Raw genomic sequence first — 21207 nt, 5'->3', positions numbered from 1 at the left:
TTTCTTTATCAGTGTCTTACAGTTTTTGGAGTACAGGTCTTTTGGCTCCTTAAGTAGGTTTATTCCTAGGTATTTTATTCTTTTTGATGCAGTGGTAAATGGGATTGTTTCTTTAATTTCCCTTTCTTATCTTTTGTTGTTAGTGTATAGAAATGCAACAGACTTCTGTGTATTAATTTTGTATCCTGTCACTTTACCAAATTCAGATGAGCTCTAGTATTTTTCTGGTAGCATCTTTAGGATTTTCTGTGTATCGTATCATGTAATCTGCAAACAGTGATGGTTTTACTTCTTTTCCAATTTGAATTCCTTTTCTTTTTATATCTTTTTCTTCTCTGATTGCCATGGTTAGAACTTCCAAAACCTATATTGAATAAAAGTGGCAAAAATGAGGGGGCTTCCCTGGTGGTGCAGTGGTTAAGAATTCGCCTGACAATGCAGGGGACATGGGGTCGAGCCCTGGTCTGGGAAGATCCCACATGCCACGGAGCAACTAAGCCCGTGCGCCACAACTACTGAGCCTGCGCTCTAGAGCCCGCGAGCCACAACGACTGAGCCCATGTGCCATAGCTACTGAAGCACCTAGAGCCCGTGCTCCACAACAAGACAAGCCACTGCAATGAGAAGACCGCACACTGCAACGAAGAGTAGACCCCGTGTTATCTATTTTATACATATTAGTGTATATATGTCAATCTCAATCTCCCAATTCATACCACCCCACCCCACCCTGCCACTGCTTTCCCCCCTTGGTGTCTGTACGTTTGTTCTCTACTTCTATGTCTCTGTTTCTGCCTTGCAAACAGGTTCATCTGTACCATTTCTCTAGATTCCATATATATGCGTTAATATACAATATTTGTTTTTCTCTTTCTGACTTACTTCACTCTGTGTGACAGTCTCTAGGTCCATCCACATCTCTATAAATGACCCAGTTCCATTCCTTTTTATGGCTGAGTAATATTCCATTGTATATATGTACCACATCTTCTTTATCCATTCATCTGCCCATGGGCATTTAGCTTGATTCCATGATCTGGCTATTGTAAATAGTGCTGCAGTGAACATCGGGGTGCATGTGGCTTTTTGAATTATGGTTTTCTCTGGGTATATGCCCAGTAGTGGGATTGCTGGGTCATATGGTAATTCTATTTTTAGTTTTTTAAGGAACCTCCATACTGTTCTCCACCGTGGCTGTATCAATTTACATTCCCACCAACAGTGCAAGAGGGTCCCCTTTTCTCCACACCCTCTCCAGCATTTGTTGTTTGTAGATTTCTGATGATGCCTGTTCTAACTAGTGTGAGGTGATACCTCATTGTAGTTTTGATTTGCATTTCTCTAATAATTAGTGCTGTTGAGCAGCTTTTCATGTGCCTCTTGGCCATCTGTCTGTCTTCTTTGAAAAAATGTCTATTTAGGTCTTCTGCCCATTTTTGGATTTTTTGTTTTTTTAATATTGAGCTGCATGAGCTGTTCATATATTTTGGAGATGAATCATTTGTCCATTGATTTCATTTGCAATATTTTCTCCCATTCTGAGGGTTGCCTTTTCGTCTTGTTTATAGTTTCCTTTGCTGTGCAAAAGCTTTTAAGTTTCATTAGGTCCCATTTGTTTATTTTTGTTCTTATTTCCATTACTCTAGGAGATGGGTCAAAAAAGATCTTGCTGTGAGTTACGTCAAAGAGTGTTATTCCTATGTTTTCCTCTGAGAGTTTTATGGAGTCCAATCTTACATTTAGGTCTTTAATCCATTTTGAGTTTATTTTTGTGTATGGTGTTAGGGAGTGTTCTAATTTCATTCTTTTACATATAGCTGTCCAGTTTTCCCATCACCATTTGTTGAAGAGACTGTGTTTTCTCCATTGTATATCCTTGCCTCCTTTGTCATAGATTAGTTGACCATACGTGTGTGTGGGTTTATCTCTGGGCTTTCTATCCTGTTCCACTGATCAGTATTTCTGTCTTTGTGCCAATACCATATTGTCTTGATTACTGTAGCTTCGTCGTATAGTCTGAAGTCAAAGTCTGATTCCTCCAGCTCCATTTTTTCCCCTCAAGATTGCTTTGGCTATTCGGGGTCTTTTGTGTCTCCATGCAAATTTAAAGACGTTTTGTTCTAGTTCTGTAAGAAATGCCACTGGTAATTTGATAGGGATTGCACTGAATCTGTACATTGTTTTGGGTAGGATAGTCATTTTCACAATATTGAGTCTTCCAATCCAAGAACATGATATATTTTTCCATCTGTGTCATCTTTGATTTCTTTCATCAGTGTCTTACAGTTTTCTGAGTACAGGTCTTTTACCTCCCTAGGTTGGTTTATTCCTAGGTATTTTATTCTTTTTGTTGCAGTGTTGAATGGGATTGTTTCCTTAATTTCTCTTTCTGATCTTTCGTTGTTAGTGTATAGGTGTGCAAGCTATTTCTGTGCATTAATATTGTATCCTGCAACTTTACCAAATTCATTGATTAGCTCCAGTAGTTTTCTGGTGGCATCTTTAGGATTCTCTATGTATAGTACCATGTCATCTGCAAACAGTGACAGTTTTGCTTCTTTTCAATTTGGATTCCTTTTATTTTTCTTCTCTGATTGCTGTAGCTAGGACTTCCAAAACTATGTTGAATAATAGTGGCAAGAGTTGACATCCTTGTCTTGTTCCTGATCTTAGAGGAAATGCTTTCAGTTTTTCACCTAAGAATGATGTTTGCCGTGGGTTTGTTGTATATGGCCTTTATTATGTTGAGGTAGGTTCCCTCTATGCCCCCTTTCTGGAGAGTTTTTATCATAAATGGATGTTGAATTTTGTCAAAAGCTTTTTCTGCTCTATTGAGATGATCATATGGCTTTTATTCTTCAGTTGGTTAATATGGTGTATCACATTGATTGATTTGTGTATATTGAAGAATCCTTGCATCCCTGGGATAAATCCCACTTATCATGGTGTATGATCCTTTTAATGTGTTGTTGGATTCTGTTTGCTAGTATTTTGTTGAGGATTTTTGCAACTATATTCATCAGTGATATTGGTCTGTAATTTTCTTTTTTGTAGTATCTTTGTCTGGTTTTGGTATCAGGATGATGGTGGCCTCGTAGAATGAGTTTGGGAGTGTCCCTTCCTCTGCAATTTTTTGGAGGAGTTTGAGAAGGATGGGTTGTTAGGTCTTTTCTAAATGGTTGATAGAATTCACCTGTGAAGCCATCTGGTCCTGGACTTTTGTTTGTTGGAAAATTTTTTTTTTTTAGGAGTTTATTAATTAATTTATTTATTTTTGCTGTGTTGCGTCTTCGTTTCTGTGTGAGGGCTTTCTTTAGTTGTGGCAAGCGGGGGCCATTCTTCATCACGGTGCGCAGGCCTCTCACTATCGCGGCCTCTCTTATTGCGGAGCACAGGCTCCAGACGTGCAGGCTCAGTAGTTGTGGCTCACGGGCCTAGTTGCTCCGCGGCATGTGGGATCTTCCCAGACCAGGGCTCGAACCCGTGTCCCCTGCATTAGCAGGCAGATACTCAACCACTGCGCCACCAGGGAAGCCCCTGGTGGAAGATTTTTAATCACAGTTTCAATTTCATTACATGTGATTGGTCTGTTCATATTTTCTGTTTCTTCCTGGTTCAGTCTTGGAAGGTTATACCTTTCAGGAATTTGTCCATTTCTTCCAGGTTATCTATTTTATTGGCATAGAGTTGCTTGTAGTAGTCTCTTAGGATGCTTTGTATTTCTGCGGTGTCTGTTGTAACTTCTCCTTTTTCATTTCTAATTTTATTGATTTGAGTCCTCTCCCTGTTTTTCTTGGAGTCTGGTTAAAGGTTTATCAATTTTGTTTATCTTCTCAAAGAACCAGCTTTTAGTTTTATTGATCTTTGCTATTTCATTTATTGTTTCTATTTCATTTATTTCTGCTCTGATATTTATGATTTCTTTCCTTCTACTGACTTTGGGTTTTGTTTGTTCTTCTTTATCTAGTTCCTTTAGGTGTAAGGTTAGATTGTTTGAGATTTTTCTTGTTTCTTGAGGTAGGCTTGTATTGCTATAAACTTCCCTCTTAGAACTGCTTTTGCTGCATCCATAGGTTGTGGATCATTGTGTTTTCATTGTTATTTGTCTCTAGGAATTTTTTGATTTCCTCTTTGATTTGTTCAGTGATCTCTTGGTTATTTAGTAATGTAGTGTTTAGCCTCCGTGTGTTTGTTTTTTACATTTTTTTCCCTGTAATTTATTTCTAATCTCATAGCGTTGTGATCAGAAAAGACACTTGGTGTGATTTCAATTTTCTTAAATTTACTGAGGCTTGATTTGTGCCCCAAGACGTGATCTATCCTGGAGAATGTTCCATGTGCACTTGAGAAGAAAGTGTAATCTGCTGTTTTCTGATGGAATGTCCTATAAACATCAATTAAATCTATCTGGTCTGTTGTCTCATTTAAAGCTTGTGTTTCCTTATTAATTTTCTGTCTGGATGATCTGTCCATTGGTGTGAGGCAATAAAGTCCCCCATTATTATTGTGTTACTCTCGATTTCCTCTGTTATAGTTCTTAGCCATTGCCTTATTTATTGAGGTGCTCCTCTGTTGGGTTCATATATATTTATAATTCTATCTTCTTGGATTGATCCCTTGATCATTATGTAGTGTCCTTCCTTGTCGCTTGTAACATTCTTTATTTTAAAGTCATTTTATCTGATATGAGTATAGCTACTCCAGCTTTCTTTTGATTTCCATTTGCATGGAATATCTTTTTCCATCCCCTCACTTTCAGTCTGTATGTGTCCCGAGGTCTGAAGTGGGTCTCTTGTAGACAGCATATATGGGTCTTGTTTTTGTATCCATTTGGCAAGCCTGTGTCTTTTGGTTGGAGTATGTAATCCATTCACATTTAAGGTAATTATCGATATGTATGTTCCTCTTACCATTTTCTTAATTGCTCTGGTTTGTTTTTGTAGGTCTTTTTCTTCTCTTGTGTTTCCCACTTTGAGAAGTTCCTCTAGCATTTGTTGTAGAGCTGGTTTGGAGGTGCTGAATTCTCTTAGCTTTTGCTTGTCTGTAAAACTTCTGATTTCTCCATCGAACCTGATTGAGATCCTTGCCAGGTAGAGTAATCTTGGTTGTAGGTTCTTCCCTTTCATCACTTTAAATATATCATGCCACTCCCTTCTGGCTTGTTGAGTTTCTGATAAGAAGTCAGCTGTTAACCTTATGGGAGTTCCTTTGTACATTATTTGTCATTTTTCCCTTGTTGCTTTTAATAATTTTTCTTTGTCTTTAATTTTTGTCAATTTGATTACTATGTGTCTCAGCATGTTTCTCCTTGGGTTTATCCTGCCTGGGACTCTCTGTGTTCCTGGACTTGGTTTACTGTTTCCTCTCCCATGTTAGGTAAGTTTTCGACTATAATCTCTTCAAATATTTTTTCCGGTCCTTTCTTTTTTCTCCTCTGGGACCCCTATAATGCGAACGTTGTTGCATTTAATGTTGTCCCAGAGGTCTCTTAGGTTGTCATTTCTTTTCATTCTTTTTCTTTATTCTGTTCCACAGCAGTGAATTCCACTATTCTGTCTTCCAGGTCCCTTATCCATTCTTCTATTCTGCTATTGATTCCTTCTAGTGTATTTTTCATTTCAGTTATTGTATTGTTCTTCTCTGTTTATTTGTTCTTTAATTCTTCTAGGTCTTTGTTAAACATTTCTTGCATCTTCTTGATCTTTGTCTCCATTCTTTTTCCGAGATCCTGGATCATTTTCACTATCATTATTCTGAATTCTTTTTCTGGAAGGTTGCCTATGTCCACTTGGTTTAGTTGTTTTTCTGGGGTTTTATCTTGTTCCTTCATCTGGTACATAGTCCTCTGCCTTTTCATTTTGTCTGTCTTTCTGTGAATGTGGTTTTCGTTCTACAGGCTGCAGGATTGTAGTTCTTCTTGCTTCTGCTGTCAGCTCTCTGGTAGATGAGGCTATCTAAGAGGCTTGTACAAGCTTCCTAATGGGAGGGACTGGTGATGGGTAGAGCTGGATGTTACTCTGGTGGGCAGAGCTCAGTAAAATTTTAATCCGCTTGTGTGCTGATGGGTGGGGCTGAGTTCCCTCCCTGTTGGTTGTTTGGGCCGAGGCAACCCAGCACTGGAGCCTACGGCCTCTTTGGTGGGGCTAATGGTGGACTCTTTGGTGGACTCCAAGGAGTACTTCCCAGAACTTCTGCTGCCAGTGTCCTTGTCCCTGCAGTGAGCCACAGCCGGCCCCTGCCTCTGCAGGAGACCCTCCAACATGCAGGTAGGTCTGGTTCAGTTTCCTATGGAGTCACTGCTCCTTCCCTTGGGTCCTGATGTGCACACTGCTTTGTGTGTGCCCTCCAAGAATGGAGTCTCTGTTTCCCCCAGTCCTTTCAAAGTCCTGCAATCAAACCTCGCTAGTCTTGAAAGTCTGATTCTCTGGGAATTCCTCCTCCTGTTGCCGGACCCCCAGGTTGACGTGGGGCTCAGAACCTTCACTCCAGTGGGTAGACTTCTGTGGTATAATTGATCTCCCATTTGTGAGTCACCCACCCAGCGGTTAAGGGAGTTGATTTTATCGTGATTGCGCCCCTCCTACCTTCTTATTGTGGCTTCTCCTTTGTCTTTGCTTATGGGATATCTTTTTTGGTGAGTTCCAGTGTCTTCCTGTCAGTGATTGTTCAGCATTTAATTGTGATTCTGGTGTTCTTCCAAGAGGGAGTGAGCACACGTCCTACTCTGCCATCTTCAAGATGATCATATGGTTTTTATAATTCAATTTGTTGAAGAATTTTTTGATTTGCAGATGTTGAAAAATCCTTGCATCCCTGGGGTAAAATCCCACTTGATCATGGTATATGATCCTCTTAATGTATTGTTGGGTTCGGTTTGCTAGTATTTTGTTGAGGATTTTTGTGTCTATGTTTAACAGTGATATTGGCCTGTAACTTTCTTTTTTTGTGGTATCTTTGTCTGGTTTTCCTATCAGAGTGGTGGGGCCTCACAATGAATTTAGGAGTGTTCGTTCCTCTGCAATTGTTTTGGAATAGTTTCAGAAAGATAGGTGTTAACTCTTCTCTAAATGTTTGATAGAATTCGTCTGTGAAGCCATCTGGTTCTGGACTTTTGCTTGTTGGGAGTTTTTTAATCACAGTTTCAATTTCAGTACTTGTGATTGATGTGTTCATATTTTCTGTTTCTTCCTGGGTCAGTCTTGGGAGATTGTACCTTTCTAAGAATTTGCCTATTTCTTCTAAGTTTTCCATTTTATTGGCATATAGTTATTCGTAGTAGTCTCTTATGATCCTTTGTATTTCTCTGTTGTCTGTTGCAACTTCTCTTTTTCATTTCTAATTTCATTGATTTGAGCCCTCTCCCTTTTTTTCTTGATGAGTCTAGCTAAAGTTTTATCAATTTTGTTTATCTTTTCTAAGAACCAGCTTTTAGTTTCATTGATCTTTTCTATTGTTTTCTTTGTCTTTCATTTACTTCCGCTCTGATCTTTATGATTTATTTCATTCCACTAACTTTGGGTTTTGTTCTTCTTTCTCTAGTGCTTTAGGTATAAAGTTAGGTTGTTTGAGATTTTTCTTGTTTCCTGAGGTAAGATTGTACTGCTATAAACTTCCCTCTTAGAACTGCTTTTTCTGCCTCCCCTAGGTTTTGGATCATCATGCTTTCATTTTCATTTTTCTCTAGGTATTTTTTTATTTCCCCTTTGATTTCTTCAGTGATCCACTGGTCGTTTAATAGCATACTGTTTAGCCTCCACGTGTTTGTGTTTTTACCATTTTCTTCCTGTAGAGTTCTAACCTCAGTGTTGTGGTTGGAAAAGATGCTTGATATTATTTCAGTTTTCTTAAATTTACCGAGGGTTGCTTTGTGGCTCAGCATGTGATCAATCCTGGAGAATGTTCCATGTGCACTTGAGAAAAATGTGTATTCTTCTGTTTTTGGATGGATTGCTCTATAAATATCAAGTAAGTCCACCTGGTCTAATGTATCATTTAAGGCCTATGTTTCTTTATTGATTTTGTCTGGATGATCTGTCCATTGATGAAAATGGGGTGTTAAAGTCCCCCACTCTTCTGTGTTACTGTCAGTTTCTCCTCTCATGGCTCTTAGTATTTGCCTTATATATTGAGGTGCTCCTTTTGTGTATCTAGGTGCTCAAATATATAGTTGCATATATATTTATAATTGTTTTATCTTCTTGGATTGATCCCTTGATCATTATGTAGTTTCTTTGTCTCTTATAACAGTCTTTATTTTAAAGTCTATTTTGTCTGATATGAGTATTGCTCCTCCAGCTTTCTTTTGATTTACATTTACATGAAATACCTTATTCCATCCCCTCACTTTCAGTCTGCATGTGTCTCTAGGTCTGAAGTGGGTCTCTTACACACAGCATATATACAGGTCTTGTTTTTGTATCCATTCAGCCAGTCTGTGTACTTCGGTTGGAGCATTTAATCCATTTACATTTAAGGTAATCCTTTTAATAAATTTATTTATTTTTTATTTTTGGCTATGTTGGGTCTTTGTTGCTGTGCTCAGGCTTTCTCTAGCTGTGGCGAGTGGGGGCTACTCTTCATCGCGGTACGCGGGCTTCTCATTGCGGTGGCTTCTCTTGTGGAGCACAGGCTCTAGGCGCACGGGCTTCAGTAGTTGTAGCACGTAGACTCTGTAGTTGTGGCTCGCAGGCTCTAGAGCACAGGCTCAGTAGTTGTGGCACACAGGCTTAGCTGCTCCATGGCATGTGGGATCTTCCTGGACCAGGGTTTGAACTCGTGTCCCCTGCATTGGCAGGCGGATTCTTAACCACTTCGCCACCAGGGAAGTCCTATGGTAATTATTGATATGTATGTTCTTATTGCCATTTTGTTAATTGTTCTGGATTCGTTTTGTAGGTCTTTTTTCTTTCCTTTCCTCTTGTTCTCTTGTGATTTGATGACTAACATTAGTGTTGTTTTTGGATTCCTTTTTCTTTTGTGTATCTATTGTAGATTTTCAGTTTGCGGTTACCATGAGGTTTTGATATAACAGTCTATATATAAACAAGATTGTTTTAAGTTGCTGGTCTTTTAATTTCAAATGCATTTCCAATATCCTGCATTTGTACTCACCTTTTCTCATGATTGCTGGTTTCGATATCATATTTGTGTGTGGGTGATTTCCTACCTTTACTGTATGTTCACCTTTTCCAGTCAGCTTTTCCATTCATAATTTTCTTGTTTCTAGTTGTGGCCTTTTCTTTTCTGCCTAGAGAAGCTGCAAAGCTGGTCTGGTGGTGCTGAATTCTCTTAGCTTTTGCTCGTTTGTAAAACTTCTGATTTCTCTATTGAATCTGAATGAGAGCCTTGCTGGGTAGAGTATTCTTGGTTGTAGGTTCTTCCCTTTCTTCACTTTAAATACATCATGCCACTCCCTTCTGGCCTGCAGAGTTTCTGCTGAGAAATCAGCTGATAACCTTATGGGAATTCCCTCGTGTGTCATTTGTTGTTTTTCTCTTGTTGCTTTTAGTATTTTTTCTTTGTCTTTAATTTTTGTCAGTTTAATTACTGTGTGTCTTGGCATGTTCCTCCTTGTATTTATCCTGCCTGGGACTCTGTGCTTCCTGGACTTGGGTGACTGTTTCTTTCCCATGTTAGGGAATTTTTCAGCTATTATCTCTTCAGATATTTTCTCAGGTCCTCTCTCTCTCTCCTTCTGGGACTCCTATAACGTGAATGTTGTTGCATTTAATGTTGTCCCAGAGGTATCCTAGACTGTCCTCTTTTCTTTTCATTCTTTTTTCCTTATTCTGTTCCATGGCAGTGATTCCCACCATTCTGTCTTCCAGCTCACTTATCCGTTCTTCTGCCTTAGTTATTCTGCTATTGATTCCTTGTAGTGTATTTTTTATTTCAGTTATGTATTCATCTGTCTTTTTTTTTTTTACTTTTATGAGGATTGCCTTCCTCACCTTTTAACAGATTTTTTCTTTATTTAATTTACTAATTTATTTATTTTTGGCTGTGTTGGGTCGTTTCTGTGCGAGGGCTTTCTCTAGCTGCGGCAAGCGGGGCCACTCTTCATTGTGGTGCGTGGGCCTCTCACTATCACGGCCTCTCGTTGTGGAGCACAGGCTCCAGACGCGCAGGCTCAGTAGTTGTGGCTCACGGGCCTAGTTGCTCCGCGGTATGTGGGATCTTCCCAGACCAGGGCTCGAACCCGTGTCCCCTGCATTGGCAGGCAGACTCTCAACCACTGCGCCACCAGGGAAGCCCTGTCTGCTTATTCTTTAGTTCTTCTAGGTCTTTGTTACAAACATTTCTTGTTATCTTCTAGATCTGTGCTTCCATTCTTTTTCCGAGATCTTGGATCATCTTTACTGTCATTACTCTGAATTCTTTTTCAGGTAGATTGCCTATCCACTTCATTCAGTTGTTCTTCTGGGGTTTTATCTTGTTTCTTCATCTGGGACACATTCCTCTGCCTTTTCATTTTGTATTAACTTTTTGTGATTGCAGTTGAGCTGGGTCTTGTCCCTCTGGTGGGCAGGGCCATGTCAAGGGGTATGTTTAGCAGGTAGCTGTATGCTCAGGAAGACTTTAAGCACCCTGTCTGTTGATGGGTGTGGCTGTGTTTCTGCCCTGTTCGGCCTGAGGTTCCAGCACTGGAGCCTGAAGGCTGTTGTGGGACCAGGTCTTGGTGAGAAAATAGCAGCCTCCAGCAGGGCTCACGCCAATGAGCACTCCCCAGAACTACTGCCACCATTGTCTTTGTCTCCACAATGAGCCACAGCTGCCCCTGCCTCCACAGGAGAGCCTCCAATACCAGCAAGTAGGTCTTGTCTAGGCTCTTAGGAGGTCACTGCTTTTTTCCCTGGGTCCTGATGCACATGAGACGTTGTGTGCACCCTCCAAGAGTGGAGTTTCTGTTTCCCCTAGTCCTGTGAAATTCCTGTGCTCACACCCCACTGGCCTTCAAAGCCAGATTCTCTTGGGGCTCCTCCTCCTGTTGCCAGACCCCCAGGTTGGGGAGCCTGACGTGAGGCTCAGAACTTTCACTCCTGTGGGAGAACTTCTGTGATATAATTATTTTCTAGTTTGTGGGTTGCCTACCCAGCAGGTATGGGATTTGATTTTATCACAGTTATGCCCCTCCTACTGTCTTATTGTGGCTTCTTCTTTGTCTTTGGTTGTAGGATATCTTGTTTGGTCAGTTCCAGCATTTTTTTGCGGTTAAGTTCATTCTTTTGCATGTAGCTTCCCGGTACCATTTATTGAAGAGACTGTCCTTTCCCCATTGCATACTTATAGCTCTGTCGTAAATTAATTAACCATATATGTAAGGATTTATTTCCAGAGTCTATTCTGTTACATTTATCTGTGTGTCTGTTTGTATGCCAGTACCATACTGCTTTGATTGCTAAAGTTTGTAATATAGTTGGAAATGTACACACTAGGAGTTCCCTCTTACTGTGTGCCACAGGCTCTAGAAATGGCTTGCAAAAAGTTAATTTTGAAATCAAGCTGTCCAATCCTATCTTTTTATGGCAGCTCCAACAGAAAGTCCTGCCTAAGGTCTGTTAGCAGTCAAGTTTGGGTCCCTGTTGGCCCAACCTGAATGCTTCACAAGCAGCTTCTTGCACTCAGTGGAAGCCAAACCACTCCTCCCCACTGTCACCCGCCTCCCGCAGGCCAGTACATGCTTGCTAGGGGATTTCCCCCAGCTTTAGGGTACACCCTGTGAGGAGAAGTAAGGAGTCTGGTTTTTCATCAGGCTTGGAATGTGTGAAGGAGTGAGCTGTGGAGGGCAGATCTTGGTTCACTGTGGACCCACAAGACAAGGTGGAACCAGTTTAAACTGTTGCTGGGTTGGGATTTTGGTGTGTTAGTGGCAAGTCCTTCCTGGTCTGTAAATAAGGCTGACGGGACGCTACAATGCATTGCAAAGGAGGGCCTTTGGGAGCCCCCAAAGGTGATTTTCAGAGAAAAGCAGAGAAGGACTTTCTGATATGACTTGAGTGATCAGAATTAGGAGGCAAGGACAGTAAATTCTGTGATACTACGTATCACCTTCTGAGGTAGCCCAGAAGTGCAGATCTCTTCCTGTTGCAGTGAATTAGGTAGGGGCTCCAAAATGCAGAGGAGGCAAAATAAGGAATCACCTTGGTTCACCAAGGCTTCTCCACCCAAGCCCTGGCGGGGGGTGGGGGCAGGGGACCCCTGGAACCATTCCTGCAGGCAGAGTCCTTTTCTCAGAACAGAAGGAAGCCTAGTGCCCAGCTACCTCAGGACGCCCTTTCTATTGCAGGGATCCTTTGACTTTGTGCGTGGCTTCTTCCCCCCTCCACTGCCTGGCTCCTTCCTCCCTCCTTCCTCCTACCAGGCCAAGCCTGCTTCTGCCTTGTGGCTGTGGCCGACCTTTCCCCAGCTTGGCTCGAGGTGCCAAGGCACTGACTTCCCTACCAGTTCTCAGCTTGGAAAACCTCACCCTTGCTGTTGCCAGGATTTCCTAATGCGACCCACGTGACCCTGCTATCTCTAGGCAAATATTTGCGTTTGTAGTATTTTGGTCATTGACCTGCTGGCAGTGCCCCTGTCCCACCACCTGCCCTTTCCCCCTAGTGACCCGGCGTCTGTGCACTGTCTGAGGCCACGGGGTCCTGATGAGCAGACACTGGCAGAATGGAGGCAGGGCCAAGAAGAGAGCCACTGTGGACAAGCTACCCTTTGGGCCTACTGTGGCAGGGGATGCAGAGGCTGCACTGGCCCTGAAGGAGCCTTTGAGCCCCTAGGGAGGAAGATGCACACTGGTGACTGAGAGGCAAGGACATGGCTTCCAGTTCCAGTGGCCCCGGTGTGGGACCGGCCTGTGAGAGCCAGTGGTCCCCAACAGGCCTGGGTGGACTGTCTGGAGACCGTGGGCCAGCCAGGCTGTCAGTGCGGTGCAGCACCTTGCACCCCTGCCTCGGGCAGCCAGAAAGCAGCACCTCTAAACCCCAAAGTTTTCAGCTAGTCTAGTGATAGGTGGGGGAAGATGGTGTCTCTGGACTTGATTTCTACAATAACCTTACCTGTGTGGTGAGGACTCTTATATTTAAAAGAAAAGCACAGCTGATTCAAATTGATGGTGTAAACAAATCCAGTGGTTTAATCCTGAAAAAAATCCTAAACCTGCTATTTGAAGTGAAGTCCTAGCGGCTCTGCTGGCCCCCCTGCAAAGTGGTGGTGTCGGATGGCGGAAAGGAGGAGGTGGCAGCTGAAGCAGGGGGTGTAGTGGGGCTATGGCTAGAGTTGCCCCAGCACTCAGCCAGTCCTTCATCTGGGCCTGAGGAATTTGGGGCCCCTGGCCAAGTACTAACTAACTACTTGGTTAGTAGTTAGTAACATTGACTAACTACTAACATTGACTACTTTTGCCCATTTCTACCAAGTACAGAAGGCTCTGGGAATGGAGTCACGGGGCAGGACAGGCACAGTGGAACTCTGGGGATCAGAGCTACTGGCCTCTGCTGTTGAAGCTGTAAAGTGAAGAGGGTAATTAATGCCTGTTCTCTTTGGGCTGCTGTCAGAAAAAGAATGGATAGAAAGGGCTTTGAAAAATGCAGAGAACTATACAAATGTCAGTTACTCATGGAATCAAAGGCCTTGTACCCCAGCACACAGCAGGTGCTCACAGAAGTGTCTATTTTTTGACTGACCACTGAATCCAAGGTGACCTAAGGAGGGCTTCTTAAATTGTCTGCTTCAAGGCTCTCATCTTACAAATTAGGAAACTAAGGTTCAGAGAGAGTCAAGTTTGTATCTGTTCTTCAGGGAAGACTTAGCAGTTAAGGCTGGGTTTTGTGATCACAGTTCTGGAGAGGTCTTTGAGCCTCTTTCCTCTGTGGTGAGATTTCATGTCGTCCTGTCCCAGAGCCAGGGGAGAGAGTTAGTTTCTAGAGGTGCCTTCTGTCCCTTGATCCCTTCAGACCTCCCAGTCAGCAGGCAACCTGGGAGGCTGTGCAAGGGAATTGAAGTGTTCCGGGAAGGCAACATCTGTTTAAAGGTGTAATTGTTGGTGCCTGAGGAGCTGAAGACTAGGGGTGGGGTTGGAATAGAAAAGGGGCCCAGGTTATGTATTGGTGGGTGAGATAAAGCCTGTAACGTGGAGGAAGAAATTCAGAAGGGAGGTGGAGATAGTGTAGATAAACATGCAGAGATGTCCATTTATTCAGTAAACATTTAATAACTATTGAGCGCCTGATAGGTGCTAGGCACTGGGTTACCACAAACAGGCTAAGCTTATGCTCTCAAGAAACTTAGTGTCAGGTGGCTTTCTGGGCAGAAATGGGGAAGGCACTGGAGTCTGTGCCCCTGGGGCTGAGCAAGTGAATCCTCTTCCTCTCCCTTTCACCCTGGATGCCTGTCCTGCAGCCCATGGAAAGGTAAACCCACCTTTGCCTCCTGTGAGGAATGCAGGATTGGGCAATCCCTTGGCAGTGGGCAGGTCTTGCCTCAGCTGATGCAACTGTGGTCTTGCGTGTACACAGATGACCTGCCTGGCAGGCCTTCCTGCAGGAGGAGGAGTCGGGCCACAGCTTCAGGAAGTAGAAGAGTGTCGTCATAAGCAGCTTCCCCAGCTATAGATGCCAGGGGAAGTCTGGCTGAGCAGCTGAACTTGAGCAGGGAACCCCCAGCCTCTCTAGCTGGGGGCTCATGGCCTCAGGTAAAATCTAGCTCAGTGGTCAGCTTATCCATTTGGAAGCCAAATAAAAAATAATGAAATCTAAGACATGACACCATAAAACTCCTTGAAGAGAACATAGGCAAAACATTTTCTGACATAAGTTGTGGCAATATTTTCTTGGATCAGTCTCCCAAGGCAAAAGAAATAAAAGCAAAAATGAACAAATAGGACCTAATCAAACTTAAAAGCTTTTGCACAGCAAAGGAACCCATCAACAAAACGAAAAGACAACCTGCTACGGAATGGGAGAATATATTTGTAATGCAACCAACAAGGGCTTAATTTCCGGAAGATACAGACAGCTCATACAACTCAATATCAAAAAAAAAAAAAAAAAAAAATGGTCAGAAGACCTAAATAGACATTTCTCCAAAGACATACAGATGGCCAACAGGCACATCCAAAGATGCTCAACACTGCTAATTATTAGAGAAATGTAAATCAGAACCACAATGAGGGGACTTCCCTTGTCCCCTCACAATTCCAAGCAATGAGGTGGCTCAGTGGTTAAGAACCCACCTGCCAATGCAGGGGACACGGGTTCGATCCCTGGTCCGGGAAGATCCCACATGCCGCAGAGTGACTAAGCCCGTGCGCCACAACTACTGATCAGCCCACAGGCCTAGAGCCCATGCTCCACAACAAGAGAAGCCACTGCAATGAGAAGCCCGTGCACCACAATGAAGAGTAGCCCCCGCTCGCCGCAACTAGAGAAAGCCCGCATGCAGCAACGAAGACCCAACGCAGCCAAAAATAAATTAAAAAAAAAAAAAAACCACAATGAGGTATCACCTCACACTGGTCAGAATGGCTGTCATCTAAAAGTCTACAAATAATAAATGCTGGAGAGGGTGTAGAGAAAAGGGAACCTTCCTGCACTGTTGGTGGGAATGTAAATTGGTGCAGCCACTATGGAAAACTGGAGGTTCCTCAGAAAACTAAAAATAGAGCTACCATGTGATCCAGCAATCCCACTCCTAAGCATATATCCAGAAATGATAAAAATTCTAATTTGAAAAGATACATGCAGTGTTCTTTAGCAGCACTAGTGTGCTGTTCTTTAACATCCCAGTTTTCATAGCAGCACTCTGCAATAGCCAAGACATGGAAACAACCCAAATGCCTATCAATCAACAGACGATTTGTTTAAGAAGATGTGGTATACACACACACACACAATATGGAATGTTAACCTGCCATAATAAAGAAATATTGCCTTTGCTGGATGGACCTAGAGAATATCATACTAAGTGAAGTAAGTCAGAAAAAGATAAATATTATGTGATATCACTTATATATGGAACCTAAAAAATAATACAAATGAATCTATATACAAAACATAAATAGATCCACAAACGTAGAAAACAAAGTTCTGGTTACCAAAGGGGAATGGGGGCGTGATAAATTAGGGGTACGGGATTTACAGATACTATATAAAATAGATAAGCAACAAGGAGTTACTGTATAACAGAGGGAACGATATTCCCAACAACAATATTATAATCACCTATAATGGAAAATTTTCCCAACAATATTGTAATCACCTATAATGGAAAATAATCTGAAAAAATATATATAAAACTAAATCACTTTGTTGTTCATCTGAAACTAACCCAATATTGTAAATCAACTCTACTTCAATTTAAAAAAATCAACAACAGAATCTGTTAACCGGGCTTGTCTCTTTCAGTAACCTTGCGGGCAATATCATCAATGAGGTAGTCCTGAACCTGCTTAAGGCTGGGTGGTCCCGGGAAGAAATTGGGATGGAGCACTTGGAGCCCCAACTCCAGGCTGGGATTGTGGAAGCCACAGGTAAGTGACTCCCAGCCTCTGTTGAGAGGGGAGGAGGAGGGTGATGCGTATGTACTAGAAGGTGTACTCATGAGATAGGGCATTCAGGATCACAGAGGATGCGTCATATAATCATCTCGTTGTCAACTTCAGATAGGCACTAGAAAAGTGCCAAGAAAGCTGAAGTCCTTTTCTGAAAGTCCTTTGTAAGGGAGTAGTTGGCCGTGGCCATACAGGCAGTGGTCTATGGAGTATGCAGACCCTGAGGAAGAAAGTCTCACTGTGAGAGCCTCAGTGGCTCAGCCTCCAGTTGGATAGGTAGGGTCACTCCACCTTCTGCTTTCTGCCATCCAATGAAACCATAACCTGGCAGGCATAGCCCCTCTCCCCCTCTCACACATCCAGTTAATCATGGCCCTGTTTCCCTAAAGGAAGACACAGTTGCATAGTTCTTGACATAAAGTTCAGACAGCCCTCCTGGAGTTGGCATATAAGAACAAACCTTGCCCAGGCCTAAGGGTGGGGGACACCTCATAATTCCAGTTGGGTTCAGCCCCAGGTCAGACTCCATGTAACTTTGCTCTTGATTTTAGACAGTGGCTTTGGACACAGCTGTCTTGTGAAGGAAAACCTGATTGACTTCTTCATCCCCTTCCTGCCACTGGAGTACCGTCACGTGAGGCTGTGTGCACGTGATGCTTTCCTGAGCCAGGAGCTCCTGTACACGGAAGAGGCACTAGATGAAATCGCCAAGATGATGGTGTACGTCCCCAAGGAGGAACAACTCTTCTCTTCTCAGGGATGCAAATCTGTTTCCCAGAGAATTAACTATTTCATGCCTTGAGAGCCAGATGACAACTTCCCAAAGCTGCCTTCCTTCCACTGATAGGATCCTGGGGCCTGTCAGCACACTGTCCAGGACGTAACGGGTTGGAGGGGCAGGCTAGCATCCAGCAGCCACAAGCACAAGTGGTATGTAAAAGAGAGGCCTTAAATCAGAGACAGAGCCAATTCTTAAAATCACTTGGTGCCTTACAGAGCCACATTCCAAAATGTGGGCCAGCTGGTTGGAGAAAGTCATGTAGGAGATAAATCCCAAGGATTTATTAGCATATCAGCTCCTGCCTGCAGATGCCTGGACTTGGGGGTTGGGCCTGAGGCTGCAGTATCCTCAGTGACAGAGAAGGGAAAAATTAACTTCTGCTTACCAGTGGCAGGAACTGGGTGGGTTAGCTTTCAAGTTGTTATTCCCAGAGGGAAGCTGATCAGCTTCTATTTGTGAGATCAGGAAAGAGCCTCAGGCTGAAGGAAAAAGTGCACAGAGGAAGATTTTTTTTTTTTTTAGATCAGGTCAGTGTAGGCTAAGCCTTGTTCTGCTCTGCAGAGTTAAATCAATTAAAATTATTTTTTTTTAAGTTAGGGACCTTGACATGATTTTATCATATGTAAAGATTAAAATTTTGTATTTTTCTAAAACCCTCGGCTTACTTACCTTCTTACTGAGCCCTAGTAATCGTGCTCACTCAGCAAAATTCCACATGCCAGGTAACACTGATGGGGACTGGTGGAGACGGGGGACATATACTGGCACTCACAGAGCTGACAGGGTGACTGCCTCGTCTGCCAGTTTACTTCAGTTTGCTTTGGAACCACATCAGCTGAGCCAGGCTATCTCAACCTCTTACTGAAGAGGCATCCACAGCATACTGCCCTTATATATATGAAAACAGCACTCTTGTGCTCCCAGCTTTAAAAAGAAAAACAGTTATCGTTGAGGATTGAATGGCCATGTGTAAATGTGTACATTGTGCCTCTATACACAGGAGGTGCTCATTATGTGTTTTTCCCCTTCCCTTGATTCTTCCCTTCTACCACACTTACGGAATTACACATGGCTCTTTTATATGTGTCATCACCTCACGTGGCCCTCTTATTTACAGTCCTCCCAACCCTCTCACCTTTAGCCCTGGTAAAATGGAACACTTCTGCTTCTCTCCTGTTTAACACTTTATTACATTCATTTACTTGAATTCATTTACCTCTAGGTTAGGCAGTACCTAGCCTGAGCAACATTAGATACCCAATCAATCAATACTCACATGAATTAAAGGAACTTAGTTTTACACCACCCACGGGACAGACGTAAACCTGGCCTAACTGCACAATAAAATGGGGGCCGGTTTTAGGTGCTGGCTCCTTGTCTCACTCCAGAGCATTTCAGGAACAGCATGCAGCCACCCAATCCTGTAACATAGTCAGATCTAAACTCTGTAAATACACACTTTAAAAGGTATGTTCTATAGCTTTAGGTCTCAGAGCCACAGAGCAGCTGACATGCTTTTAGCACTGGCCAGCCATGTTTGATGTCATAAACATTGGGTCTGAATCTCATACCTCGGGAACCAAAACAAGCAGCAGGCTGCAGTGGTTCCGAACACTCCTCTGGAGCCAGACTCCTCTGCTCAGCGGCTCCGCCACCTGCTGCTTGCTGTTGAGACCACGGGGAAAGCTACTGGCTTCAGTTTAACTTTGGTTTCCACTTCTGTAAAAATGAGCATAACTGTACCCACCTCACAGGGCTGTGAGAATTAAATGAATTAATATTTATCAAGTACTCAGCACACAGAACTTTAGGTGTTTTAAGAATAATAAAACCTAGTAAAACTGCTGTCAGTTTTGGCACCATACTCAAAGCCCAGGCTGGGCCTTTCCCTCCATTCTAATTCTTGGAACCCTGCAAGTTTTGTTTTAGGTAACTAACATTTGCAAACATACCATGTGTCATACTACGTGCTAAGCGCTCTATAGCCTAGTCGATACCTCATGTAATACTTAACACTTAGGGACCAATTTAATCACCATTTAATGACTGAGAAAATTGGGGCTCTGAGAGGTTAAATAACTTGGGTTAAGTCACAAAGCTAGTCAATGAAGGAGTGGGATTCAACCCTGGCAGTCCAACTCCAATTCCTATGCATTAATGACAATGTTTCTAAAATGATTTTCTTGGCAAATGCCATAGCCTCGGGTGTGGAAAGTGTGTGGAACAATGGGAGGTTGGAAAGTGGGTGGAAACAATGGGAGGTTTTCCTTGAATGACTCTGAAACAAGCCTTCCTAAACTAAACCAGAAATGCATGGGAGAAAAGGACCGAAAGTGGCATGTTAAGGAGGTGTATAAACTGATGCTTACAGGGTCAGGGAGGACAGTTTTTCCTTTTCCCCTTCTAGCATCTTTGGCTGGCCTAATAATTAAATTGACATAAGATTAACAGGAGAAAAACAAAAGTTTAGTAAAATGTACACATGAGAGAGACCCAGGAAAACTAACTCCAAAATGGCAGAAACTATCACCTTAACTACTATTTTCAGCTAAAGACAAAAGCAGATATTGGGGCTGGTAGGTCAGTTATGGATGGTTACCAGGAAAAGCACAGTAAACAATTGTGAGGTTGTTATGCAAATTTACGTCCTCACCTCCTCCACTGATAAGTTTCTAGAGTTTCATCCTCCTCTTCTTGGTAGAGCAAGGGAGACACCCTTACAAATGGAGATTTCCCTCACAACTGTAAATCTCTTACAAAAGGGTAACTTAGTTACTCAGGTTTCGCCTGTGTCTGCAGTTTCTTAAAGATAACCAGCTTAAAATAACCCTTATGCCAAAGAGGCATATTTTGGGGTGGCAAATTCTGCTCCCCTACAACAGCCATTCTGATTGGACTGTATGTGTGCATCGCTTGAGTATATCCTACTCATCCTGAATTAAAATGTTACTTCTAAAAGCAATGAGTCATTCATTTTTTTTTAAATTGAAGACCAAGTCAAACAAGACTAGAACGTTCCCTGTGAGGTTCTACACTTACTCCATTAATGCTGCTTTGGCTCAAAACATTTTTACAACTTATTTGAAACTGTCCTCAGAATGAACTTTGAGAGAATTAAGCCTCATTTTACAGTCACCTCATGTTGGATGGATGGACAGACCCACACACACATCACCCACCTTATGTATCAGCTGGGGTCCAGGTGATGCCTTTGGCCATTTCCAAAACTGTAATCCATCAAAGGGTGAGTAGCCACCCCCATAGAGGACCATTCTAAAGAATATGCCAGAGGGATGCTTGCTAAAATCAGCTTCTTTACCTTACAGATATCTATTTTATGTAGAGAGAGAGAGAAATTATGCTTAGATTACCCATCAGTTAAAATTATAGGAGAAACACTCCAATCACAAGCCCACATTGCCAATAAAATATTGCAACCTTTATTTAAAATAAAACACAAGTTGGCAAGCCTTGTGAGACAACAGGCAGACAGCATTCCCCTTTCAAGGGCCTCATTATTTACATCAAGTTTAACACTGTTAGCAGTTCACAGTCAGACAACAGGGTGAAAGTATTAAATTAGAAAAACAAAACACCTGAAAATATATTACAATAACAATTAAGAACAAATACCTGACAACACTGGTAGTGTGACCCATGATTGATGTGTTTTCAATTAAATCCCATATTGTCTCACTGTGTCCCCTTAGCAATGCACACAGGGGTAGGCCCTCCAGACTTCCCCCTCTGTGCACCCACCACACATACACCTGCAGAGCGTGACCTTTGGTATAAATATTAAACAAGTTTTAAAGAATCTGAATCATACGTTTTAAGGACAAACTTCCATCAACCACCTTGAAATGTTCAAACTTATTTTTGCCAA

General features: G+C 42.5%; 1 protein-coding gene across 1 annotated transcript in view; it reads left to right on the top strand.

The window, feature by feature from the left end:
* Positions 1-20492, top strand: part of TOR3A (torsin family 3 member A) — a 40268-nt gene extending 19776 nt beyond the window's left edge. The window contains exons 5-6 of the mRNA XM_030875352.3: positions 16395-16519; positions 17092-20492. Coding sequence (XP_030731212.1) covers positions 16395-16519; positions 17092-17342 — 376 coding nt within the window. The 3' untranslated portion in view covers positions 17343-20492. The remainder of the gene's footprint in view (positions 1-16394; positions 16520-17091) is intronic.
* Positions 20493-21207: the final 715 nt, after the last annotated feature.

This window comes from Globicephala melas, chromosome 1 (assembly GCF_963455315.2).
Source record: "Globicephala melas chromosome 1, mGloMel1.2, whole genome shotgun sequence".
Lineage (NCBI taxonomy): Eukaryota > Metazoa > Chordata > Mammalia > Artiodactyla > Delphinidae > Globicephala > Globicephala melas.
Note: the sequence above shows the minus strand (reverse complement) of the source record. Positions and strands in the feature narration are given on the sequence as shown.